This window comes from Chinchilla lanigera, unplaced genomic scaffold, assembly GCF_000276665.1.
Source record: "Chinchilla lanigera isolate Chin_1 unplaced genomic scaffold, ChiLan1.0 scaffold00017, whole genome shotgun sequence".
Classification (NCBI taxonomy): Eukaryota; Metazoa; Chordata; class Mammalia; order Rodentia; family Chinchillidae; genus Chinchilla; species Chinchilla lanigera.
Window position 1 is genome coordinate 29,925,810 of NW_004955418.1, and position 17,460 is coordinate 29,943,269.

The 17,460-nt window shown below is 57.4% G+C and overlaps 1 protein-coding gene and 2 non-coding genes across 3 annotated transcripts in view; 2 read left to right on the forward strand and 1 right to left on the reverse strand.

Annotated features, from left to right (window-relative positions):
* Positions 1–641: 641 nt before the first annotated feature.
* Positions 642–747, forward strand: Trnal-caa. Its single transcript has 2 exons — positions 642–679; positions 702–747. It is a non-coding gene; the product is annotated as a tRNA-Leu (tRNA).
* A 128-nt stretch (positions 748–875) lies between these two features.
* Trnae-cuc lies at positions 876–947 on the forward strand. Its single transcript has one exon. It is a non-coding gene; the product is annotated as a tRNA-Glu (tRNA).
* Positions 948–4,429: 3,482 nt separating this feature from the next.
* The window catches only part of LOC102009058 (L-amino-acid oxidase-like), a 16,142-nt gene continuing 3,111 nt past the window's right edge, over positions 4,430–17,460 (reverse strand). The window contains exons 2-7 of the mRNA XM_005382362.2: positions 11,818–12,074; positions 11,460–11,572; positions 10,434–10,635; positions 9,048–9,116; positions 6,888–7,021; positions 4,430–5,490 (exon numbers count right to left, since the gene is read on the reverse strand). Coding sequence (XP_005382419.2) covers positions 4,659–5,490; positions 6,888–7,021; positions 9,048–9,116; positions 10,434–10,635; positions 11,460–11,572; positions 11,818–12,045 — 1,578 coding nt within the window. The 5' untranslated portion in view covers positions 12,046–12,074 and the 3' untranslated portion in view covers positions 4,430–4,658. The remainder of the gene's footprint in view (positions 5,491–6,887; positions 7,022–9,047; positions 9,117–10,433; positions 10,636–11,459; positions 11,573–11,817; positions 12,075–17,460) is intronic.

The window sequence follows — 17,460 nt, forward strand, 5'->3', positions numbered from 1 at the left end:
GTGGATAAGTGGATGGGTAGGTGGACAGGAGTATGAGTGGATGGATGGGTGGCTGGATAAGTGGATGGATAGATGGGTGGATGGATAGGTGGATGGGTGGATTGATGGGTGGATGGATGGTAGGTGGATGGGTGGGTAGATGTGTGGGTGGATAGTTGGATGGGTAGGTGGATGGGTGGGTAGATGTGTGGGTGGATAGTTGGGTGGGGAGGTGGATGAGTGGATGGCATTTGGTCCGGGAAGCCGGCTCAGGGATGTTCTGCAGTGCAGACCGCGGCCTGCCCGGAAGCTGACGGTACCCGAGGTTCAAACGCTGTCTGGAGTCCAGCAAGTCCGACCCACAGCAGTCTCTCGCTGGAGCCCCGGGAACGCCCTGCCGGGCCCCGCGGGGAGGAACAACGCGCCTGCAGAGGGATCCGGGCGAGCGAACCCAGGGCCTTCTCTTTGACCTACATCCCCAGCTGCTTTTTTAGATTTTGAGACCAGGTCTGTCTAAATCGTTAGGCTGTCCAGAAGGAGCTGGAACCTGTGCTCCTCCTGCCTCGGCCTCCGGTCGTGCCCGGCTGCCCTGTACTCGATTCCGACGCCGCGCTGGCCCAGGCGCAGAGTGCAGGCTGTGAGGCTCAGAGAAGTTCCCAAGTGTCAGGATGGCCGAGTGGTCTAAGGCGCCAGACTCAAGGCGTATGCCTTCCCTGTGGGCGTTCTGGTCTCCGCATGGAGGCGTGGGTTCGAATCCCACTTCTGACACGTATGCTTTTATTTTTTTTTTTCTCCTTCCTGAGCCAGGCGCCTGCACGACCAGCTCGCCCCGCCCCGCGGCCTCCGTGGGCGACGCCGGCTCCTTCAGTGTGCGCCGGCAAGCGACAACCAGCGCCTCCCTGGTGGTCTAGTGGTTAGGATTCGGCGCTCTCACCGCCGCGGCCCGGGTTCGATTCCCGGCCAGGGAAGCTGTTTTGTTTTCTTCCCCGTGACCTAGCTCCGGTCTGCAGAGCCAAAGGAATGGATGAATGGAGGAGCGAGCCGCACCGGTCCTGGCAAGCGGAAGGGTGAAATTTCAGCTAACCTGTAAATCTGGGTTTAAATCTCCGCTGATCTTCCATCTGAACTGAAAGAAGCCTACAGACGTGAAAGCGCAACGGGAGCAGGAAAAACAGCCCGGGAATACGCAACAAACCCCCTCAGGCACGGATCTCCTGTGGTGCTTGTCTTGGAAGTTTTAAACGTTCTTCCTTATCATCTTCTGCGTGTGGGGAGTTTTCTCCTACAAGAATATAAAATTTGTTGGTAGAAAATATATTTTATTTGAAAAACTACTCCTGTCTTGTACAAAAAATAACTCAGGAGGAATGCTAGATTTAAACATAAACGAAACCACAAAACTTGCAGAGGAAGACAGAAAACCTTCAGGACCCAGCGCGCAGGTGCATTGCAGCGGGCCGGAATTCGCAGGTCTGCGTGTGAAAGACCTCCTGGGGACGACGGAGGCGGGTTGCAGAGGGCGCCGCGCACCAGTTCAGGCAGAGGCTTCTAACCTAGGGCGCTGGGAGATCTCCCCCAACGGTAGGAAGCAGACGCTCCACTGGAAAATGACACTCAGACACCCGGGGGTTCTTCCCCAGAGAAATATGCAAAGAGACGCTCGCGATTGTTTTAGTACCAAGTAGAGCCACAAGGAGATTTGAATACCATCTTACCAGAGTGGCTCGGATAAAGAACGCACCAGCAGATGCTGGCGAGAGACACCCAGAGCCTGCGGCGGAGCGTCAAGCGGGGCGGCTTGTCAGGAAGAGTGTGCTAAGGTGTTACAACTCTAAATCTGCACTTACCGTGGGGCCCGATCGTCACTCTCCTGGGCCTTTGTCCCCCAGAAATATAAACTCCTGTCCGCACAAAAACTTTCACAAGAATGTTCCTTGCACTGTGATTAGTGACAGCCCCAAACTGGATACAACCTGAAGTCCCTGTCTGGGTGAAGCTTAAGCAAACGGTGGTGCTACCACGCCACAGGGCGGTGCTCTGAAACCCTAGCTAGGTGGTCCGGCTGGAATCCCTGCATTCTGGGAGGCTGGGGCAGGAGGGTCACGAGTCTGAGCCAGTTTGAGCTGCTTAGCGAGACCTGTCTCAGAACAGAAAGCATCAAAAACCCGGGTTTAATCTGCTGGGTTTCATCCTCAGTACTGTTTTTTAAAAAGCTACTTAGCAATAAACACAAATATGTCGACTGATGCACAAGACAGTCTGATAGGCCTCCGAATTACACAGAGTAAAAAGTCCACCTCAAAAGCTCATTTACAGCACTGCCTGTAAGCTTAGCTCTTGAGAGGCTGAGACAGGAGGACTGCCTAGAGTTCAGGGCCAGCCCAAACTACATAGTAAGACCCTGTCTCAAAAATCCCCACAAATCCCTCGAACTCATAAGACATTCTAGAAATGACAAAACTGTAGTAACAGTAAGCACATTGGTGGTTGCCAGGGTTAGGAACCTTGGGGTTCAGAGAAACACACAGGGCATGCGGAGAGCGTGAGCGAGCTTATACAGAGGTGACACAAGGGAGATGTTTGTGCTGACGAAATTGGTCTGTGTCAGGGCCTGGGGATTTAGCTCAGCGGCAAAGCACCTGCCTGGCAAGTGCAAGGTCGTGAGTTTGGTTCCCGGTACAGCAGAAAAACTAAAAAAAAAAAAAAAAAAAAAAAAAAATTGCTCTGTATCTTCTTTGTGGTGGGCTTGCACTTGTGATCCTTCTATCTCAGCCTGCCAGAGGGTTAGGATTATAGGTGGGTGTCACCCTACCTGAGAGAGGGAGAGAGAGAGATCTTTTATTTGTTTTTGAGAGAGTCTCACTTTGTAGCCCACATTCGCAGTGATCCTCCTGCCTCAGGCTCCTGAGGGCTGGGATTATAGGCATGCACCACCACACCCAGCCATGATTATTTTTTTAATCACTGCTGCCTCCATGATAGGTAGCAAGAGACTGGGGGGACAGTGGTGGTGTGGGGCTGGGTGGCGGTACGGCAGGGAGGAGACGAGTGGTGGGGCAGTCGCCGAGTGCTGTCCGCACGCCCTGTGTGTTTCTCTGAGTTTGAGGCCATGCTGCTTTTTGCCAGAGCCATTTCTTGGGTTGTTTTAGTGAGCAATGGTGGGGGCTGAAATAGGTCTACCGCATTCCTCCCGAAGAGCGGGCCACCCAGAAAGTTGCCTGTGCTTGATGCTCCCCAGCTTGCGGGAGGCACCTGGAGCCCTCTCCTGGACCCCTTGGGCCCTGGGGACGTGGACTGTCCATGCTGCTAACTGGCCCGTGTGTCCTACTTAGGTCCTTTGTCCCTGAGCCTCGAGCCTTGTGTGTTAGAGTCCCCTTAGGACCAGACTCAGGGCAGGGCTCTGCTAAATGATGGGCTGCCCGGGCCCCTCATCTGTCAGCTCAGCCATCTCGTATCTCTCTGCCTCAGCGTTCTGATCTGCACCCGCTCCATCCATCTGTCTGCCTGTCCGTCCATCTGTCCCTCACCTCTTCATTCCTAGGGCTACCAGGAGGAAAGACTGGGGGCATGGGGCAAGTTACAGCCCTGGGTGCCTTGAGAATTTCATTCATTCAAACATATATTCTTTGCTGGACGTCTCCAAAGCGAGCTGCTAATTGTGTCAACAGCTCAAAAAGAAATAGAGCGCCAGAGCTGGAAGAAACGAGAGGATTTGGAATTAAATTTGAAGTTAGGTTCAAGTGCGAGTCACTGTGGACAGCACTAGTGACCAGCATTAAGCTCTGAGAGCCGGTCCCCCGCCCCCAAATACAGCGTGATACTAGAAAGTGCACACAGCTTGGCATGTAGCGCACTGTCAGCCACGCAGCTGCCGCCAGGTACCGAAGTTCCCAACTTCCTGGAAGAGTCACAGTCGCGGGACGTGGGGAGGGGAACAGGGCCAGACCCGGATTAAAGCAGTGAGAAAGAGCAGAGGACCCCGGACGAGGGCCTGGAAGGCGAGGACCTGGCTTTCAGCACCTGACCCTGGGATTCACTGGCCCTTTTTGCCCTTTTTTTTTGTTTTGATTTTTCTCCAGTACTGGGACTCCAACTCATGACCTTGCGCTTGCCAGGCAGGCGCTGTGCTGCTGAGCTAAAGCCCCTACCCTAGGATTCATTGGTCACGGTGGTGTCTACCTGATTGGCTTTGGGGTCCTGGGAGATGGTGGAGCACTCTGGGTGGGTCTTGTGGGTGCAGCCTGGGGTCCCCCCCTGTCTCTCACCCCTCCTTGTTGGCATAGGTCCCCTGCTCTGTGCCTGGCTTTGGTCCACCGTGCCCTTCTGCCATGGTGGTTTTGCTTGGGACTGGCTGATCTTTTAGGTCATGGGTGTGGGTGCTATGTCTCAGGGATGAGAAAGCTAATAATAGCTGCCACCCCGAATGGAGATAAAACACTTGGTGATAGCCTTAAACTCAACAAATGCTTTACTGTTTTAATGACCACATCACATGTTCTTGTGGTTGAGATATTGTCAAGGCACAGGTGGTTAAGTGCTCAGAGACGCCATCCTCTGGCCTCAGGTGGCACCTCTGGTCTGGCATCCTTGAGCAGAGGTGGAGATGAAGTGAGAGGGTGAGTTCGGAGACCTTTCCTGGTGAACCCAGGTGACTGGATCACGCTGCTGGGTTGAGCTGGCTATAGCTCGTTTTTGGAGGAGGGATCTTTGGCGGGCCTAGGGCCTCCTTTCCCGGCCAGGTCTGCAGCTGCGTGGATGCTCTGGGCTGTCCTGAGCCCAGACTTGATGGCTGTGTCGATCCAGCCGTGGGGCAGGGCCGTGTGCTCGCCTGCGAAGTGGATCCGCCCCTCCGGCTGGCTGAGCTCCTTGGCGTAGTCCACATATTGGTAGGGGGTGAAGAAGGCAAAGCCACCCATGGAGTAGGGGTCGTGGCTCCAGTTTTTGACAAAGGAATAGGGGCACAGGGCCCGGAGCTCCTCCTTGAGGCGGTCATGGACCGCAGCCAGGTCCTCCAAGACGATATCTACCACCCGCGCGTGGTCCATGGCGGAGAAGAACCTGGCGTCGTCGTCCAGGGTGTAGGAGGCCAGGATGACGCCCACGCCGTTGGGGAAGGCGTGGTTGGGGTAGTAGATGAAGCGGGAGGGCCGGTCGGTGACGGACTTGCCGCTGCGGATGCCGTCCCGCTCCCAGAAGCGCTGGGTGCAGGCCAGGATCACCTTGGTGGCGCTGTTATAGTGGACCAAGCGCAGCGCGTCCTCCTTGCTGAGGGACAGGGGTGGCCGGAAACGGAGGAGCCGGGCGGCCTTGGCAGTGGTGGCCACCACCACGAAGTCGGCAGTAAGGTGAGCCCGGGGCCTCAAGGGGTCGGGCGTGCGGTAGGTGACCCGGACGCCATCTCTGGACGTCTGCACCTCCAGTGCAGGCGAGTGGAGCCGCACCGTGCCCGGCTGGAGGGCGGCGTGCAGGGCCTGGGGCAGCTGGTCGAAGCCCCCGATGATCTCATGGAACCTGAGGGCGGGAGGGAGGCAAGGGAAGGGGTTGGGGGAGGAGGTGTGGCGGCACCCAGTGGGACCACGCGTCAGGGCGCAAAGGGACTGGGGCCAGGGGGCAACTCTTGGCTCGGGGAGCCCAGAGAGAGGCTGCTTTGCGCTGATCCAGCAGAAAAACGCAGTCGCCCTCGCCCAGCCCTCCTCTCCTGGGTTGAGGCTGGCGGAGACTCTTCCGAGGTGCTCAGCCCCTCCCACCACGGCCTCAGAGAGCCCAGCGCAGGGTCCCCAGATGCAGCTTGCACACCTCCGACACACCTCCGACACCCCTTGTTCTGCCCTCAGACTGCCTTGTTCCCGCTCCCTGTGGTGGCTTTGGCTTGAATCTCAGTGGATTAACCCTGAATCCCAAGGTGGACGGCCGGGAGGAGGAGGCCTGTGTGCCTCAGTAACCCGTACTCCTGGGACACAGCAGAGGGGTGCATTCTCAGGCCCTGGCTCTGCGGACGACAACCCCTGTCTGTGTGTAACAAGCACCCTCTCCCCAGGCTCACTGGAATTCAGAAAGCCTGACTGCCCCTCTCTGGCTCCCACTTCTTCAGGGATATCCCCTGGTTTATTTCTTTCTTCTCTGAGGTAGAATAGAAGAAATAAATGTAGGTAGAAAGGAGACAAGGAAATCAGAAGTTTGGTTGTTTTTTGGGGGGACAGGGTCTTGCTAGGTAGCCCAGGCTGGCCTGAACTCACAGCAGTCCTCCTGCCTCAGCCTCCAAGCACTATGGATGAAAGGTGTGTGCCATCACACCTGGTGGAAATTGGAATTTTAAAACTGTACTTTTAAGAAAAACTGCAGTTTAGGACACAAAAGTTACTCAAGCCCTTTCTCTTCCAGGAAACTTGGCCAAAAAAATTTCCCAAGGGCCTTGCAGACACCATGAGGCTGTGAAGTGGGCCCTGGGCCCCGGGTTTTCATCTGTGAGTGACACTTCCGCCTCCGTCCCCACCCTCGAGGAAGCAGCAGTACAAGTGGGCAACGGGTCTCAGCCTGACACCCAGGTACATGGTCTGCACAGTGACATAACCCAGATGGACAGCTGGACAGACGGCAGGACGCACACACCACGTCGCCCATTGTGAAGTCACCACAAGCCCCATGAACACACCCGGCTCCGGTCCTCAAGGCCTCTCTTGCAAGCCCACTGTCTAGTGCTTTGTGTCCTTTTCAGTATATGCCCAGGAAATCCCTTTATGTCCCTTACCGACGTGTCCTAAAACTCCTTTCTCTGCGATGGGAGTCAGCAAGCCTCCACTTAATTCTCTGGTAGGGTGGGTCAGGGAGCCGCCTCCCAGGGTCCCGTCTGTCCCGTCCTCCCGGTGACCGCCCCCCCACCCGAGCCCCTGCCCCGCCCCACTGCGCACTGGGGCTCGTGGAAGAAGATGAAGCCGCGCAGCGTCTCCATGAAGGCCTCGTAGTAGCCGGAGTCCGCGTTCAGCACATCCCCGATCATCTGCACGGCGCCGCGGCTCAGGTTCCCCACCTTGATCAGGTACTCCTGGGGCGCAGGAGGGAAGGCAGGCGTCGGGCACAGGCAGCCGCGAGAGGCCCCGCTGCCCACCCGCGGCGAGGAAGGGAATCCCGGGGCGCCTGCCCAGCTCCAGTGTTCAGTCCTGATCCGAGGGGCGGTGGCCGACCAGGATGGCCTTCACCCCGCAGGCCCTTCTCGCGTGAGCCCTTCTTCGCATTCACCTCCCGGGGGAGAAGGAGAAGCCCTGAATCACACACACGGGCTTCAATAGCTCCTGGGTAAGAAACCCAATGTGTAAATAAGTGAAAGGGCAAAATGAAAGACAGATGATAGGAAACCGGGCGATAGGCCCTTTGCATATAGGGAGGGGAGTGACAGAAAGGGGAGGAGAGGCGGGGTGAAAAGGGAGCTGTGTCACACAGCTCAAGGAATGAGATCAGTACGTGCTGCGAACCAGGGCTTAAGCTCAAATGGCTTCCAAAAAAAAAATGGGGACACTGAGGCACAGTCTTCGCTCATCTGCACGGACGGCTCGGCCAGTCCTGCTACCTGCTGCTGGCCTCACTTTCAACCCATCGCCTGTGCCCTGGCTTCTCTGCCACGTGGGACCTGGAGGTGCTGTGGGGCCCGCTGGCAGCCACTGTGCCCTGCGCTGCCCTCTGACCCTTTCTCCAGCCAGGATCAGAGTGGCCATGGCCAGGCTGGCTGTGAGAGCTGCACTGTGAGCGTGGCCGGCCGGCCCATCTCCCAGGCCTGCATCGGTCTCCTGGCACCAGGGCAGTGGTCTGAAGGCGCTACAGGGGTGGCTGGGTGCACCAGCCCGGTGTTAGCTGGGTACCTGCCTCTGCACACATCTGACTCAACATGACACACCTGCAGGGCACCCCCGTCCGGGCAGAGCAGCCTCAAGAACCACTAGGAAGCCAGGTGTGGTGGGGGAACTCCTGCGGCCCTGCACTCTGGGCGGTAAAGGCAGGAGGGTCGTGAGTTTGAGCCCAGCCAGGGCAACTTAACAATTGAGTGAGACCCTGCCTCAAAAGAAAAAGTAAAAAGAGGGCTGGGGATGTAGCTCAGTGCAAAGGCCCTGGGTCCCCAGCAATCTCCAGCAATGCCTAAAGAAAAGTACTTGAGGACAGGCTGTGTCTGTGGACTTCAAAGTCAGGCTACAGAGAAGTGCGGTGGGTGAACCAGATCAGAGATCTCCGGGGCATCCTAATTCCCCAGTCCCCACAGCGCGTCTCCCTCGATTTGCTCTGGATGCTGAGCACACAATGGCCGTTCACTGGCAGCAACAAGACTTGGACCCACCAAGTCTCTGACACAGCAGCCCAGACGGGAAGCTGCAGCCTCTGCTGGCTAGCATGTGCTCAAGGACTGTCTGCTTCTGCTTTCCGCGTCCCTGCCCCACCCTGCTTTCACCTCAGGACCTCGGGAGCCAAACACGCTCCCCGCTGACCGCACGGGCACCTTTCTAGTGCCAGCTGCTGCCAGGCAGGGCACAGTGGACCCTTCCCTGCAGGGTTGTGTACTTGTGGGCTGTGCCGGGGATCGAACCCAGGCCCTGCACCAGCCGGGCCGGTGCTGGGCCATGGAGCTCCCCCTACAGCCCAGCCTCCCCCACTTTCCAGGACCGTCGGGTCTGTGTGAGGGTGTCCCCATCAGCGATGACAGCTCGTAGCCAAGGGGCCCCGTGCCACCCGCCAGCGCTCCCTGTCCCACGGGGCTCAGCTGTCCCCAGCCGCTGCTGCTGGTGTCAGTGGTGACTTTGGCACGGCTATGAGTCACAGAAGGGTGCTTTTCTGCGACGCAACCCCTGGGTCTGTGCTGCAGGGTTGTGTAGGCTTTTTCTCTCCCCTAGGCTGCCTGGCTGGACCCTGCCAGAACGGGCTGCTTCCCTAGGCACTGCATGAGGCGCTAGTGTCAGGTCAGGCTCAGCCTTAGCCTGAGTGTCAGAGCTTCCACGTAGCTGAGGAGGCGGAGTGCAAGAGATCCCTCATTGTTGGGGCCGTGGTCCTGTGACGGGGCGGCGCAGGGCGCGAGGTCCAGGGCTGACCTTGGTGGAGAAGGAGTCGTATTTCTCCAGCACCTGGCGGCAGCTGCTGCTCTTCAGCTCTTCCTCGACCTGGGCATGGAGGAGGAGGAGGAGGAGGAGGAGAGAGGACAGTGGTGAGGCTGCAGCCCTGCCCGTCCAGCCCCCGGCTGGCCTTGCGTCCACCTGTGTGGGAGCCACGCCACGGTGAGCCCAGGCCCCACGGTGCCCGCAGGACAATGGTGCGCTCAGAGGGCAGAGATGCCACCTCCACTCTCGGGCACACTACCAGGTCTCCGGCAGCCTCAGAGGTCTCAGAAGGGGATGCTGTCGCTTTGTCCTGTGTTGAGGACATTCTTTGATTTTGGACCAAGAGTCTTTAGGTTTAAGGAATACTTTATACCTTATTTATAGTGACCAGGAAATATGGAGTGTGGAGAAAGAATATAAAAATCACAAAATGCAGCGTCTTTTAACCAAATGGATATCTGACAGAAAACAATATTTAGGCAAAAGTAATAAAATTGCTAGACAAGCTCCTGCTGCGTGGACTAAGTGCTGCTCTGAAAGTTATTACCAAGAGCAGTCTGGAGGAAAGCGAGCTGTGGAATGAATCAGGTGACAGAAATCACATCACTGATTTTTCTTAAGTGCCATCATGATATTTCCTACTGATAGACTGTTCTCTTGTTTTATAAATATATTACTTTGAACCTAAGTGCCCTCGTCTCTGTCATTCGCATTTCTGTATGGGATAAAGACATTCTCGTGGCCCCCGAGGCCGTTGTGAATGGCGGGTGACGGGTCTGAGGGCTCAGGGGTTATCGGGGCCGTGGCTGATGACACTGCGGAGCGACCTGCCAGGGCTCCCTCTCCCATGGGGCTCAGTTGTCACCCGAGGTCCCTCTGGGCCACAAGTCATGGAAGACAGAGCACTGTCAGTGCCAGGCCGACACTAGGCACATAGACCCTGGCAGGCCGGCCTTGGCTCGTCTCCTGGACCACAGACCTCCCATCAGGACAACTCTGATTTGCGCGCTGGCTGTGGCCTGGCGCGGTCCTCACAGTGTCCGCCCTCACGCTTTTGTCTTCCTAAGCAGTAGGATTGCTCAGTGCAGCTGGGCAGGGCGAGGGCAGGCGTCCCGCCCGGGGTCACCCAGGGGATTCGAGGGTCCCTCGGCCTTAAGCTTGGACCTGCCATGGTGATTTCAGCAGCCTCAAGCTTGCACTTGGTTGCCCAGGTGGGGTCCCAGAATGCACGCTGGCACAGGCTTGGGAGGGACAAGCCCAGGCTGGGAGGACGCCAACGGCCAGGGTTCCTGGGAGGATCTCTCGGAGAATCAGAGCCCCTCGGGCATGCATACACCACTGCCCCGTAGGAAGCCACAGGCTGCCCCTGCCTCGGCTTACCTTCCGCAGTGACTCCTCAAAGAGCTGTTCGGCTGTCTTCCCGGCCTCGCTGGGTCTGACCTTGTAGCCCAGCAGGTCGGGGTTGGCCTGCACGGCCCCCAGGCGCTGCCGTACTCTGTTCACCAGCACCCAGGTCTGGTTGTTCGAGGGGCAGAAGTCCCTGAGGGTCAACCTGGACTTCCGGATGAACTCGCGAGACAGCCTGTGTGGGGAGACGCGGACAGTGGGGCCGGGATGAGCAGCAACTGCCTCCCTGACTCCTGGAGTGCTGGGGCCACCCCACACCTGCACAGAGGGACCAGGGTCCCAGCCGCTGGGCTGGGCTAGTGGCCATGCGGCCAGGAGGGGCCTGTTCCTGCGGTGATGCCATGTCTCCTGGCCCTCCGTGCTGGCCAAGATCTCCCCCACTTTATCGAAGACCTGAAGACTTCATTTCCTCTTTTCTTGTCTTTTTGAGGCAGGGTCTCGCTATGCAGTTCAGGCTGGCCTTCAGCTCACTTTGTAGCCCAGGCTGGTCTCGAACTTGCGACGATCCTCCTGCCTCAGCCTCCCGAGTTCTGGGATTACAGGCGTGCGCCACCATGCCCGGCAGAGACTTCAGACCTCCAGACGTGACTATTCCAGGTCCTCGGCATCCAGTGGAGGGTGCACAGCGATGTCCCCTGGGCTCACCCTTCCCGGTGGCCTCCTGACCCCAGGCTCCCCAGCGATCACACTCTCCTGCGTCCCACTAGCAGCAGACCCAACAGACTGCCCGCGACTTTCTGGGGCTCTCCTCCCGCAAGCTGCGGTTGCCCTTGGCACAGTGTCCCTAGCAGGCGGGGCAGGTGTGTCCAGGCCGGTATGTAAATTAGAGCATCCAGACTGGGAAGCTCCAAGGGAGCCGTGGAGCTGGGAAGTGAGCCGGGACTGGTCCTCACCCCTTGGCTTCCAGGAAAGGACTCCACCCCTCGCTGCCCTCTTGACCTCCGGGCTGGTAGCCCGAACCCTGGGCTCCTCATCCGTCCCTACTTCTCGCAACCATACCTGTGGTTCACAGGGATCCTCATGGCGCCCAGCTCTATGTACCAATCCGCTCCAGGAACCCGGTGGGTCTCTATTCTGCCACCTACACGCCCTGTGGCCTCCAGCACAGTCACCTGGAAAGAGAGTCCTGACTGGAGGTGGTCGTCACACCCCCTGGTCCCCCTAGGCAGGGCCAGCTGCTCCCCCTTGAGCCTTTCTGAGGTGTTCCTTGGCTCTTCGGGCAGCCACCTGCTTTCCCGCCCCTTCTGCCCTGGCCGGAAGCCCAGCCTGGCCTCTGTCTCCTGTGCCCTGGGAATGTCCACTTTCCACCTCCCTCTCAAGCCTGAGTCCTCACAGGACTCCGCAAGCCCATGTGTACCTGGTGGCCAGCATCTTGCAGGGTCTTGGCCACGGTGAGCCCAGCCATGCCTGCTCCAATGACCACCACCTTTTGGGTGTTCGACGTGAGCCTCAGGCCCTCCTGAGCCAGCTGCATCAGCTCTTCATACTGGGGGTCCTCAAAACACTTGACCAGCCGGGGGTGGAAGGCCTGGGTCCACTGGTCCAGCACACTCAGGAGGGCGAGAGCCAGCCATCCTGGGGACATGGCTGAGGAGACAGCAGTCAGGCGAGTGGCTGGGGACAGAGACAGCCTGTCTGAACGCTTGATCTGAGCAGGATTTATCACTGACCTGTGATGCAACACCCGACACTCCTGTTTCCTTCCTCCCCTATCACAGTGTGCGTTAGTCATGGGGCTCCCCGGCCAGCCTCCATGGGCTCCATGGCCAGTGATGTTCCTTAGGGACCAGTGCCTCAGTCAGGGCGAATCTCTCCCAGGGACCTGCCCTTCCCCTGGCCAGCTGGACTGTGATGCAGGAGGCCGAGCCCTCAGCACAGCAGAGGAAGGTGTTACAGTCTATTTCTAGGTGTCCCCCAAGCCTGGTGCACTCACAGGCCGGGCCTGTGGAAGGTGACTGAGTTATGTGGGCTCATAAGGGACGTGCTCTCGGGAAGGGCTCTGGCTGGAAGGGGAGGGTCGCTGTGCTGTGAGTGAGGCCTGGAAGGCTGCATCTCCCTCCTGGCTCCTCCCTGACTCCCCCGCTTCCTGCCCACCATGCTGTGAGCCGCTCTCCTCTGCCAGGCCCCTGTGCCCTGCCGCCCTGCCAGGGAGCCAGGTGACCATGGACCGACACCTCCGGAAACCGTGAGCCAAAGTAAACCTGTCCTCTTCGAGTTGTGGGTACGGGATGTGTGTGCAGCGACGAGGAAGGTGACTAATGGAGCAGGTGAGGCGCTCGGCCCACCGAGCTGGGTTTGCTGGGGAGGGAAGGCTTGACTCATTGCAGCTGCGGCAGGACCAGGTGAGAACGGAGAGCCTGAGGACACGGTTTAATAATCTGACCCGCTCTGAGCCGTGCCTGGTGGGCCACTGCCTCTCACTGCAGGGGTTATCGTGGGGCCATCGGAGATGCCCAGGCTCACTGCATTTAAGGAACTCACCCGACCTGAGCCTTGGCTCCCACTGGCATCTCCTGAGGGCTTCTCTCCTGTGATAGTCAGCCCTGAGGAGGAATGCCTGGCCTCCCTGTCAGAGCCTGTACAGTGTGTGTGTTTTCGGATTGTTCTTTTTTTTTTAAGCTACCATCTGTATTTGCGGCTCTCCCTCCAGCGTTTGCACATCGAAGCTTTAACCCCATTGCTCTGCTGAGAGCGGCCGGCCTTTGAAAAGGCAACCGAAAACAACCGTCTGGGGGGATCCTGCTGCATTCCCTGCGAGGGGAGGAAATGCCGCTCGAGGCCGGGCAGAGGAGGAACGGTCGACAGGGCGAAGTGGGCAAACCTAACCCTCACAAGAAGCCAAACTTCGTGGCCACACCTCCAATGGACGTCCAGCCCCCACCATGAGCAGGTTGTTCTCTCCGCTGTTGACATCCCACGTCTGAGGGATTTTGTGACGGCAGCCACAGTGGAGAAGAAACGGTGCAGAAGAAATGGGGTGGGCTCCTGCTGGACTCTCTCGGGTCACACTCGTCGTTACAGATCTTTGAAAAACACGCGCGTTCATTTTCCTACCAAGATTCGTTGCTTGCTTTTTGAAACAGGGTCTTACTATGTAGTTACGGCTGGTTTTAAACTCATTAGGATGCCCAGGTCAGCCTCCAGCTTGCAGCAATCCTCCTGCCTCAGCCTCCCAAGTGCTGGGATTACAGGAGTGTGCCACCACACCCAGTTCATTTTCCTCGCCCACACGGTTAAGTTGTGAATGTACACAGTCATCTCCGATTTCAAGATTCATATTTAGCTGGAGTCACCTTTCTCCTGTGGCCTGTTCTAGAAGTGGCGTATGCCTGGGACAGGACCTGAGGCAGGCCTGTGTGGCCTCCTTTTGGACATCCGGCTTGGGGCTGCTCTGTTCCCCATCCTGCTGGGTTTGGTCTCCACTTGAGCCCAGTCCTGTGGCCTGGCACCCCCACCATCTCCGTCCTTAGGACTGATAGTTTTGTCCCACGTTTGTCCCTGCACTAGGTTGGATATGTTGAGGCTGCAGTTCAGCCTCTTAAGCAGCTCTTTTCCTTTCTGTCACATTGCTGTTCAACAGGTGACAATATCTGCACTGATCTTTGGGGTGTGTTAGGGCACCCGAGCCCACGCGGTGGCTCCTGGACATGTGTGATGTCACCTGCTCTGGTGCCCAGGCAGAGGGCCACTCCAGATGTCCCCTGGGTGGGTAGCAAGTCTTAACACCCAAAGGAAGGACACAGGATATTTGCTGCTCTGTCCCTCTACAAGGCGGCAGATGCAGGTCATCAAGGAAGCACACCAGCCCTCCCCTGGAGGAGCACGGCCACGCAGGACTTCCCCGGCACATGCTGTTCCCTGACTCACTCTTGGGTCTGCTGGTCCCTGTCCAGGCACCAGACATTTCATACATTTCCGGGAGAGACATAAAAGAAATATCTGCTTCTGAGCTGAGAGGCTGCTGTGGTCCCGACTGGCAAGTGACTGAGGTTATCTCGGGTCCTGAGGACTGTGATGGCTTGTGGGCCAAAGCACCCTGAAGGCGCCAGCCCGCCTTGTGAGGCCCACACTGGAGCTGTAGGGCTCAGGACAGCCAGCGCAGCAGCAAAGGCTAGCAGGAGCTTGCGGCTGTCCCATGGCCTCCGTCCTACCCTGGCCTGAGGGGGCTCTGCAGGTCTGCACGAGCGCCATCTGGTGGGGGCAGAAGGCACACAGCCGCCACACTGATAGAGCGGCCATCGCCAAGTGGTGCTGCGTCCTCTAGGTTCACAGGACAGGCCTCGCCACATCTGTGTTCTGTCTTCAGCCAGAAATCAGTCCCTACTGCACAGACCCTGGCTCCCAGGAACACGCAGCCCAGCTGTGGGGTACAAAGGTGCAGGGACAGACAGATGCAAGGGCCGGCGGTGGAGAGGGTAGGCAGGTGAATGCTCAGGTGAGTGGGGAGGAAAGGTGCACTGACACAGGATCTGGGGCCCGAGATGCAATCCTCTAGCTGCTGCAGCTCCCTACAGCTTTCAGGCCCATGGGGCAGGGCCTTACCCGGACCCGGCCTCGCCCGGGGACCCTCTGCCCACCTTCGCCTGCCTCCTGCTGCCCTCTGGGAGCTTGTGTATCTCCATCTTTCTGAATCCTTTTAGTGTGTGTGCGTGCACACACACACACACACACACACACACACAGCAGAAGCCAGCCTTTCTGCACCCCTAGAATCCATCCATCTCTTTTTTCTTTAAAGGATGGAAGTGGGACGTCTCCCTTTTTTTCTTTTTTGAATTTAGGAGACAGATCTGACTCATTTTGAAATCCGAAGTCTTGGCCCTTTTCCTCCACGCTCTTGTGATGTTCATACTGATTGATTAATTAGCGTGCATTAGCTGCACCTAGTCATAGCACTCAGCGTGATGGAACACACGCACAAAGGCTGTGCCGATCATCTTCACGGCATTGCTGCATGGCGGGAAAATGCTGTTTGAAACTCTCAGCAGTTCCATCCCGTAAAGACACTGAAAGACACTGTGTCACTGGGCCTCCAGGAAGCACACAGGCTCGAGCCATTTTCCCCAGGGTGGAGGACATCCGGCAGGGCCCTTCCCCTTCCTGGCACTGGCCTACCTGGAAGAGCCTGGAGTGGGGACAGAGAGCTCCTCCGTGCCCTGGGAGGAGAGAATGAGGCATCTGTGAGTGCTAGGAGCTGGAGGAAACTGACACCAGGAAGCATGTGAGGGCCTGGGTGACACACAGGTATCTACTACTTGCAAAATAAGGAAGCTAACAACAGCCTCTCCACCTGTCCTTTCCCCTCGTGAGCCGAGCAGCCCTGCCTTAAAGAGTTTTATGTCCTGTCGGGAAGCAGAGGCCATGGAGCAGCCCAGGGGCCTGGGAGTCGGGAACCTGCTCTCCCTGCCTATCCCGAGTGGACTCCAGGCTGGGAGTGACGCAGTACACTGTGGGCCGAGTGACTGAGGAGCAGCGGTGGAAACCACACAGCCTAGATCTTCAACTGCAAGAAATGGCCACTCATAGGAGGAAAGAGAAAAAGGAAAGCTAAAAGCTGATCTCAGCCAGGGATATAGCTCAACAGCATAAGCACCTGCCTGGCAAGCACAAGGTCCTGAGTTCAATTCCCGGTACCAAAAAAAAAAAAAAAAAAAAGCTGATCTCAGAGCAGAAGGGAAAAAACCTTGATTCCTAGAGGCTGGGAGGGTAGAGAAGGAGGGTCGTGGAGGTGCACGCAGGAACCCGTGGGATGGAGTCTAGGGTTAAAGCGCTCTATTACCAGGTGCAATAAAAAAAATGGCACATGCGCATTCCAGTAACAGATACACTGGCATTCCCTCCCTCAGCGTCTACCCCCTTGCTCTGAACATTCTTATCCCACTATTCCCGGATACTGTCTGCAGCAGCTCTGCAGTCCTTGTTCCTGAGGGTCTGTAGTTGTGCTGTTCAAAAGTTTCCCTGTCACGGTCATTTTGACTTTGGGGAAGAGCGAGAAGACACAGGGCACCGGATCCGGTGACTAAGTGTCACGTTTCTACGAGCTGCCTTTCTGTTGGGTGGTGCTCGGCGGCAGCGTCCACGTTTCTGGTCACACTCAGAAAGACATGCGGGAAAGAGCACTCCAGAACTGCTCCAGAAAGTGGCAGGAAGGTGGGCTAAGTGCGTTTGAAGTGAGGGGGGGATTTGGGGAGGGATTCATGGCAGTGCGTCTTTTATCACAATAAGTTTGAAAACACTTTTTTTTAAAGCTCTCACCACGTTTTCCAGTCACACCTCGTATCTCCGTCGCTGGCTTAGGAAGCCAAGCGTGGGGGATGGGACGCGGAGACTGGGAAGGAAGTGTGACCAGGGTCCAGCGGCTCCATCCGGCTCCTCACTAAATCTCAGCCTGGCTCTCGGGTCCCCAGAGGAGCTGGAGCTCTGAGGTCCATCTGAGGGATGTGGGGACAACCAGGGCTTGAATTTAGCAGAGGAGGACCCAGGCTTTGAGGAGGGAGGGTCAAAGAGATGAAGCTAGCTAAAAAGCAGAAAAGGAAAATTAAAAAAAAAAATTAATGTATTGAGATATGGTGTTGCTATGGAGCCCCGGCTGGCCTTGAACTCCCAGATCTTCCTGCCTCAGCCTCCTGAGCCCTGGGATCATAGGTATGCGCCACCACGCCCAAATTAAACATGTATAAATTGTACTTTTTAAAACTGCATCTTCAAGACACAGAATTATCCAGTCACAGTGCTTTTATTCCATTCCAGGAAACCTACTCAAAACAACTCCTGAGGGTCTTAAACATACAATAGACCTATACATCGGTCGAGCTCCTTGGCCACGAATCGCTCCTCGAGCGAAGACTTGGTCCTCAGGACAGCAGTGCTGCTGGTGGGCTGCCGGCTCTGAACTCCTGGCCCGGCAGACGCCGGCCTGACAGCACCCCGACCCTGCCGGCCCCAGCCCACCGCCGCCGCTCAGCCGCGCCTGCAGGGCCCGAGGTCGGGGCCTCCCGCC